Here is an 8,504-nt window from a genome sequence, read left to right as displayed (position 1 = left end):
CAAAGAAACTAATACCAAGAAAGAAAGTATACTCACTATAGTTTATCATTTGTTCATATGATGGAATCTCTTCATGAAATTAAGCTTTATGGGGGTGTTATTTTGGGGACTGGAGCTATACTGAGGTTTAAAAAAAGAAACTGGAATATGATTAGTAAACACATTGGGCAGAAAAGAGCTGAATTCATATTGACTTAGTTATAGGTCATCGGCTGGCAGTGCAATGGGAGGAAATATTTACTTTACACATACACTTTATGATCTTGGGGGAATTAGAGGAAATTCAATAAGAAAACGGCTAGAAACATTTAAAACCCTTATTTAAAAGACTTAAGCAAATTAGAGTCTTATCAGATTAAAAACCACTACAAATGTAAGAGCATTGTCTTCGGTGAAACGCTGTGGGGTCTGAGGAGATTCTCCGCCAAATCTCAGGGATAAAATGCGTCATTTAAGCACCAGATAATGAGCAGAATGTAAATTAATTTAACCTTCTTTACCAACAGGCTGCTGGTGTAATATGTATAATTTAGTGATAAGATTGCAGGACCTAATATAGCTGGATGTATGAGCCTCAGCTAATGCAGACTTGTCACATGAGGATGTGTTCTGCTCTGAGCAGGTGTATGTATGCTTGGAATGGGGTGAACTGGAATAAAAGGTTAAAACTAGAAATGCTGCTTTAAAGCTTACTATAAAGAAAATTTCTCCTTTCAGCTAAATTTTTCTTAAAGTGGGATGATACTTCTGGGTAGAAACTGAAGAACAAATGTCATTTGCTTCTTTGGATAGCTCTCAAGCATGTTTAAAATGGGGGAGGAGTTGCAGATAGGGTTTGGCAGAGAGAGCCCGGCAAAGTAGAGACACATAGGTTACAAACATAATTTGCAGTCTGCCTCATCCACTCTGCCCCAGACTGAGTAAGTTTCCCAATCTTGTGAACAAGGAGAACAAGGACAAGGAGGGAGTTTTCTGAAGATACCTCATACTGATGTTACAAATCATTGACTGTAATGTCAAACAAATACACATTCAGGGATGATAACACTAACTCCACAATAAAGCAATCACCAATGCAGAAACCCAGAAGAGATTAGTTTCTGCTCTCCCCATGACCTAAGTAAGCAAAGGACAAAAGGACTTTCAAAAGTTATTTTGAATGATACGTTTGTATTTCTTTAATTCCTTTGGAAATTAATTTTTTTTTTTTTTTTGGAAATAGTGTTGTAAAGAGTTGTATGTCCCCAAGGTGTTTCTTTTTTCTTTTTTAAAAAATAAATAAATAAAGCTTTGGTTTTTCTGAGCTGAGTGTTCTCCTAGCTTTTGCCCTTCGCCCCCATTCTACTGCCTCTGCCTGCTTGGACTTTAAAGATTCAGCAGCCTTGAGTTCTCTAGGAAAAGAAAATGACTTAAAAAAATATCCTTGAAAGTGGTTATTTGGCAACATTCATAATTGTATGGAAATTCATTAAAGCACATTTTATATATAATTAGCTCAAGGTTGTTGATTCTGCAGGCTTTATGGATTTGAATCTGATTGATAATAAAGTAAACAAGAGAGTCGAATTTAAAGCGGGCTCTCTCTAGGGTTAGGACAAGCTTAATACAGTGTACAAGGAATTTGAAAGATCTTGGATATGTGTCTTAATCAACGCTAAGTAGAATGGATAAGCTTTCAGCATTTTGAAAATGCTGGGTTAGGGTTTCTATTCTATTGTGTATTTTCTGTCTGGGGTCTAATAAGCATTACAGAGAACGTGATCTGAGGCGACTTTTTATTCTTGTATAAATCCAGAGTGAACCGCCAAACAGTTGTTCGTTTAAAGTCAAGGTAATTTTCTTTTGACGGGTCCATTTGCTTCTCGATTTCTAATTTATTAGCCGGCCTTCTCAGGGCTTTGTCTTCTTTGCAATTAAAATAAAGCTTCTTCAGATTAGCGCAGCATTCACTTGACAGGCTGTTTGGAAAATTTAAGATCGGAGAGGTGATGTGTTGCTGTTTTTCAATTTTTTCTGGTTTTAAGTAGCATATCCCCTTTCCACACAAGGGGGATAAAAAGGCATCTCTCGATTGGAAATGGATGTAGTGAGATACAAAAAGGAAGGGGTGCGAGCCATGTTGATCCTTGTACCTTTCAGCTCTGGACCTTTCCGCTCCTTTCTCCCGAGCCTCTTACTCCTAGCCTCATCTCTCCGCCTCCCCGCCTGAACTAAAAGCAAGATCTTCTTCGGCTGGGCCGGAGCAGAATTCCCGGGAGCCGGCCGGTGTAGACTTGGTGGGCACAGTGAGGTATTAGCCCAGCCCCGCACAGCTGATAGGTGCAGACAGGGCTGTCCCTCCGCCGGGGCTCGGGGCCTTCTGATTGGTGCGGAGCCACGTCACTCCCGCTGGGCGAAGGGTCTGGGAGGAGGCGGAGGCGGGGAGCGTTGGGAGGGCCGCGGCAAAGTGACGTCTGGGCACCAGGAAGCCCGCCTCTGGTTTTAAGATGTTAGGCCAACAGGGAAGCTCGGAGCCGCAGAGCTGGTCCGTCGCTCGCCTGGGTGCCGGGAGCTGAGCTGCTGCGAGGCCGCGCTCGAGCTCGACGGCCCGAGGGGGGTGTGCGTGTGCGTGCCACGGAGGGTGCGCCCAGAGGCCCGCGTTGCTGCCGCAGCCGCTGCCGCCGCTGCGGGGGATCTAATATCAGCTACCTGTCCCTGTCACTCTTGACACTTTGCTGTCAGGGCTGCCGCGCGGGGGGCGGGCAGAGCGCGGTCGCCGTTAGCTTTCCTTATTGGAGGGGTACGTGGGGGAGGGAGGGAGGGAAGAAAGGGGTCTTTGCCCACTCTTGTTTCGCTTTGGAGCTTGGAAGCCTGCTATCCAAAGACGCTCCGAGCTGCGCCCGCCTACTTACATCCCCATGTCTCCGTTTGCCCGCTGACTTTCCGCCGCCGGACCCTAAGGCTTGAGCCTTCCGAAGGAGACGGGGGCCGCTCGGTTCAAAAAGACTCAGCAGGGATTGTGCTCCCTGGCTTTGCCCGCGGCGGCCACAGCGCGGAAACTCTGCGCGTGTAGTGCCAAGCGGAGCAGGCGGCGGCGGCCACGGGGCTACGGCCGGGCGGCAGCCCAGGACTTGTAGGGCGGCGCGCTCCTTCGTCCATGGACTGCATGAAAGGCCCGCTGCACTTGGAGCACAGAGCAGTAGGGACCAAGCTGTTGGCCGCCTCCTCGTCTTCCTCCTGTCACCATCCCCAGCCGCTGGCCATGGCTTCGGTACTGGCTCCCGGTCAGACCCGCTCCCTGGACTCTTCCAAGCACAGGCTGGAGGTGCACACCATCTCTGACACCTCCAGCCCCGAGGCCGCAGGTAAGGCGCCGCGCGGCCCCGCGGACACCGGGGTCCAGCCGCCCCTCGCCGCTGGGCTCTTCCCGCCCGCAAGGAAGTCGACCCCTCCAGGGGGAGGCGTAGTGGGAGTGGTCGTTTAGTTTGCCTCCCGCAGAACTTCCGGAGCCGGGATTCTTTTGGCCCCGAGTTTCTTTCGCCCTACCTCGACCGCCCCGCCGGGGTGGGGCGAACTGCGCGAGCCATTCCCTGCCCTATTCCTATCCTGGCCTCCCTATGTTTGTTTTCTGGGTCACAAAAATCCCAGCATCTCCATTCGAAGACGTTCAGAAGCCACCACCCCCGACTCCCCAACCCAGAGTCTGTTCTCTCCGCTTTCCGCTCCCGAAAAGCTCCACTTGTTAGAAAAGTATTTCTGAAACGATGCCGCAGAAGAGGCGGTATTTCTAAAGGGTAGAGGAACTTGGGTGGGTCACCGAATCCCAAAGTCTACCTTTACCAGTCTCCTGAAACCGCATGGAGATCTGTGGGGGTCTGAAAAATGCGCGCGTGTAGGTGTCCGGAAAAAATTTGGTGTGTCTGCGCAGAAGAGTATAAATATACTTGAAAGAGGCTGTAAAAATGAATGTGCCTTCACAGTGAGATAAACATGTAAATAAAACGTGCGGCGCTGGGGGAGGGGAGGAGATGGGGCGCTCACACCCACACTCACGTCTGCACGCCCCACAGTCGCAGCGCTCGCCGCGGCCCGGAGAGGCCGCTCGCACACTCCTCCCCTGCCTGGCAGCCCATCGCTTCCGCGGCCTCTGCAGCCCGGTCCATTTGGAGTTCACGGGTAGCAGGTGGGACTTGCTGACGGGAACCTCTCTGTGTTTCGTTTTCAGAAAAAGATAAGAGCCAGCAGGGAAAGAATGAGGACGTGGGCCCCGAAGACCCGTCCAAGAAGAAGCGGCAACGGCGCCAGCGCACTCACTTCACCAGCCAGCAGCTGCAGGAACTGGAGGCCACTTTCCAGAGGAACCGCTACCCGGACATGTCCACGCGCGAAGAGATCGCCGTGTGGACCAACCTTACGGAAGCCCGAGTCCGGGTAGGACCCCTCACGGAGCCTGGGAAGGCTAGGGAGGAAGGCATTGTAGAAATGCGGGCCACTTAGAACCGGAGGGAGTGTGGAAGGCAGTCTCCCGAAAGGCACGGTGTGCCTTTGCACAGGCAGAAGGCCTCTCCGCAGCCCCAGTCGCAAGGTTACAGCTCCCCCTTACAGACCAGCGGTTGCAGGCCCGGCGCAGGCTCCGCGAGCGGCACCCGCTCACTGCCCCGCTACCCTGAGTCCTTTCGGAACTGGGCCGCGTGGCATTCCCCTGCATAGGGCATTGTGTTCCCGGCTTGCGGTCGCCGGAAGAGTGCTAATAAAATCCCTCCCAGGCCAGGAGCCGAGAACAGGCTCCAACCTGTGCGCCTTTTACAAGGAAAACCCACCGGAGACAAGCAAGGCTTGGCCCTCCTAGGGAAACTTTCTCCCCCCAGGCTCGCCCGGCCCTTTCTCTCTACTCGGCTCATCCTCCTTACACAGTCTTTTCGGTTTTCGGCCATTCAGGTTTCTCCCACACCCTATCCCTTAGTTTTGTGATACACGGAAGCATTTTGACACACAACTACTATCCTGCTAGTCCTCTTAGAAAGAAAAAAGAAGAAAGACTTTTTGGTTTGGTTTATTTATCTTTCTCAGGAGATTGTTATTCACACCCTTCTTCCCAATGATAATAGTTTTATTTTTTAAAGGTGGGGGGGGCTTACCTTTGTAGCAAATCTGTACTTTATGGATTGGCAAAAGTGAAGTTAAATAAATTACCCGGTAGCAACATCCTGGTTTATGCTGGTCAGTGGAAAACTCCAAATGTGTTAGGATTCTGGAAGCAGAAACACCCATAGCAAGATCCAGAGGCTTTGCTGTTAAAAACAAAAACAAAACAATTCTGGATAGAAAAATAGAGCCTCCAGTTAAAGCAGAGATGAAAGAACAATAAGATGGCAATAATGATGAAAAGAATAAAGACCAAAATGCATTCCCAAAGCAGAGGGAAGGAAGGTACTCTCTGGGTTGCATTTGTGTAGGGTATGAGGCTTTGCTGGTGGATAAGAGCCGGGATGAAGTTGGAGATGGTTTTAGTTTAACTGCACAGAGCTAGAGCTCTGACTCTGGCCGCGTGGTTTTGAGCAAGGTCAGGCTTTGATTAGCCCTCCCGTGCATCAGGGGAACGGGCCTTGCACGTACTCTTCTTGCCTGAGCAAAGTTTACACGGCCTAGGGTAGAAATTAAAACTAATTAAAATAAAAACACAATCAGTGGGTTCTCTGGAATCCTTCTGAAAAGACCTCTCCCACCCCTCCAGCTTTCCAGGAGTCTCTCCCAAGTCCCCGCCTCTACCACGCTGGGCTGTCGCTCCTTCTGGCTGCCTCCTTCCAGGCCCGCTGTGTGTCCAGCCAAGTGGGAGTGAAGCGTGCTTTTTTATAGCAGTCGGGTGCAAAGAGGAAGGAGGATAAAAAGGAAATCGAGAATGAAAGGGAAAAGGGGGGGAAAAGAGCGGATTAGGCGTCTGGGCCCGGCTGAGATGTGTAATGTGAAACATCACCGATGTCAGCTCTGAAATCTGGGGCCAGGCCTCGCTCCAATACACAAAAGCCGCAGTCTGCGGCGACGGGCGGGTCCGATGTGGATTGAGAGAAGGGTTGCGTCGGGGCCACCGGACGCCGGGTGGGGGCTGACGGGCCAGGCCACGGCTTGCAAAGCCAAGCAAACCCGCTGGGCCCGGCGGGAGCAGTGCTGGCAGCCGGGGCCTATACTGGAGAGGGTGGAGGATGAGTAGGAGCGGAGGAAGGGAGGGGGAGGTTGCAGAGTGACCCATTCTGGGTTCCCAGAGATTTACAAGCCAAGCTTTTGGAGTTTAGGAGACTGAAGGCCTTTTGCTTTTTAATTCGCTATTTTGCTAGGCGAGGATAGGGGTCGCGGCCTGGCGCCAGTTGTGAGAACGAGTTCTGTGGTGTGGGGGCTGCAGGGAAGGTCTGAGACTGGAGGGAGGAGCTGTGCAAGAGAGCGCGGGCCTCTGGTGCCCTCTTAGCCACTAGTCCTGTGCCTGTGTCTGTGGCATAGCCACTGTGTCTGTGGCTTTGGAATGGAAGCAAGTTTGCAAGGTGGCAGGGTAAGAGTTGGGCAGAAAACCTGCTGCCCCGCGTTTATTTTACAGTAAGTGAGTTTGGATCCTGAGGAGGGCCTGGGTTAGTGAACAAGCCGTCCACAGGCTGCCAGGCGTTGGACTGGGGTTTGTGGCGCAGTTCAGAGCCTGGGCCTCAGCCGGCCAGGCCTCCCTCGCTTTAGACGCGGTTCAGGCAGCTCCCGCCCGTGGGGCGGTGGGGGGTGGGGGAAATTATGGTGTGTGTGTGTGTGTATGTGTGTGTGTGCGCGCGCGCTGGACATGGGTGGCCTCTGGTGCTTTCTGTGATCAAGGTTTTACTAATCCGATCTGTGGCATCTGTTTGCTCCTTTGCCGTCCACCCCCAGGTTTGGTTCAAGAATCGCCGGGCCAAATGGAGAAAGCGGGAGCGCAACCAGCAGGCTGAGCTGTGCAAGAATGGCTTTGGGCCGCAATTCAACGGGCTTATGCAGCCCTATGACGACATGTACCCGGGCTATTCCTACAACAACTGGGCCGCCAAGGGTCTCACGTCAGCCTCCCTGTCCACCAAGAGCTTCCCTTTCTTCAACTCTATGAACGTCAACCCTCTGTCGTCGCAGAGCATGTTCTCCCCGCCCAATTCCATCTCCTCCATGAGCATGTCGTCCAGCATGGTGCCCTCAGCCGTGACCGGCGTTCCGGGCTCCAGCCTCAACAGCCTGAATAACTTGAACAACCTGAGCAGCCCGTCGCTGAATTCCGCGGTGCCGACGCCCGCCTGTCCTTACGCGCCGCCGACTCCTCCGTACGTTTACAGGGACACGTGTAACTCGAGCCTGGCCAGCCTGAGACTGAAAGCGAAGCAGCACTCCAGCTTCGGCTACGCCAGCGTGCAGAACCCGGCGTCCAACCTGAGTGCTTGCCAGTACGCCGTGGACAGGCCAGTGTGAGCCCCGCCCACAGCACCGGGATCCTAGGACCGTGCCGGATGGGGCAGTGCTGCCCTTGAAAGACTGGGAATTACGCTAGAAGGTCGTGGGCACTAAAGAAAAGGAGACAAAGAGAAGATATAAAGAGAAAAGGAAACCACTGAATTAAAGAGAGCTCCTTTGATTTCAAAGGAATTTCCTCAATGTCTGACATCTTTCACTAAAAGTATTTCCAACAGTTGCAAGGACATACACAAATGTTTGACTGGATATGACATTTTAACATTACTATAAGCTTGTTATTTTTTAAGTTTAGCATTGTTAACATTAAAATGACTGAAAGGATGTATATATATCGAAATGTCAAATTAATTTTATAAAAAGCAGTTGTTAGTACTCTCACAACAGTGTTTTTAAAGGTTAGGCTTTAAAATAAAGCATGTTATACAGAAGCGATTAGGATTTTTCGCTTGTGAGCAAAGGAATGTATATACTAAATGCCACACTGTATGTTTCTAACATATTATTATTATAAAAATGTGTGAATATCAGTTTTAGAATAGTTTCTCTGGTGGATGCAATGATGTTTCTGAAACTGCTATGTACAACCTACCCTGTGTATAACATTTCGTACAATATTATTGTTTTACTTTTCAGCAAATATGAAAAAAATGTGTTTTATTTCATGGGAGTAAAATATACTACGTACAAATTGGTCTGGATTCTTTCTGCCCTCCTCTGTCACCTGGCCAGGGTCTCTCAGTCGTTGCTTCCTAAACAAACCAGTTTTCCTCTGCCCACCTAGTTAAACACACAAGGCAGCAGGCCTTATTTAAATTTGGTAGAAATAAATTATAGTCATTCATCAAAAATGAAAAAGAAAAAAGAAAAGCCACTCCCAGGGGGGAAAAAAAAAAAGCCTGTAAAGTCTGGTCTTGTCTCCCAGATTTTTCTTTGGCTTAAACCCAGAGGATTCCATTATTGCTAGGAAATAATATAAGAGAGAAAGAAGAAAGGAGAAAGAAATTTAGAAAGTATGCCAGCTTTCAATGACTCTCAAATTTGGTGGGGGTGGGAGGGCG

The 8,504-nt window shown here is 50.1% G+C and overlaps 1 protein-coding gene across 1 annotated transcript; it reads left to right on the top strand.

The window, feature by feature from the left end:
- Positions 1-3,107: 3,107 nt before the first annotated feature.
- PITX2 (paired like homeodomain 2) lies at positions 3,108-8,157 on the top strand. The gene is made up of 3 exons (XM_049631044.1): positions 3,108-3,344; positions 4,205-4,410; positions 6,880-8,157. The coding sequence occupies exons 1-3, from the start codon at positions 3,137-3,139 to the stop codon at positions 7,441-7,443; spliced, it is 978 nt and encodes a 325-aa protein (XP_049487001.1). The 5' UTR covers positions 3,108-3,136; the 3' UTR covers positions 7,444-8,157.
- The last annotated feature ends 347 nt before the right edge of the window (positions 8,158-8,504 follow it).

Source organism: Panthera uncia, chromosome B1, assembly GCF_023721935.1.
Source record: "Panthera uncia isolate 11264 chromosome B1, Puncia_PCG_1.0, whole genome shotgun sequence".
In the NCBI taxonomy this organism is placed as follows: domain Eukaryota; kingdom Metazoa; phylum Chordata; class Mammalia; order Carnivora; family Felidae; genus Panthera; species Panthera uncia.
Note: the sequence above shows the minus strand (reverse complement) of the source record. Positions and strands in the feature narration are given on the sequence as shown.

Excerpts from the sequence above, each read along its gene's own strand:
- PITX2 (XM_049631044.1), top strand. The coding sequence starts at position 3,137 with ATGGACTGCATGAAAGGCCCGCTGCACTTGGAGCACAGAGCAGTAGGG. Across the intron at positions 3,345-4,204 it reads CTCCAGCCCCGAGGCCGCAG|AAAAAGATAAGAGCCAGCAG; the intron begins GTAAGGCGCCGC and ends TTTCGTTTTCAG. Across the intron at positions 4,411-6,879 it reads TTACGGAAGCCCGAGTCCGG|GTTTGGTTCAAGAATCGCCG; the intron begins GTAGGACCCCTC and ends GTCCACCCCCAG.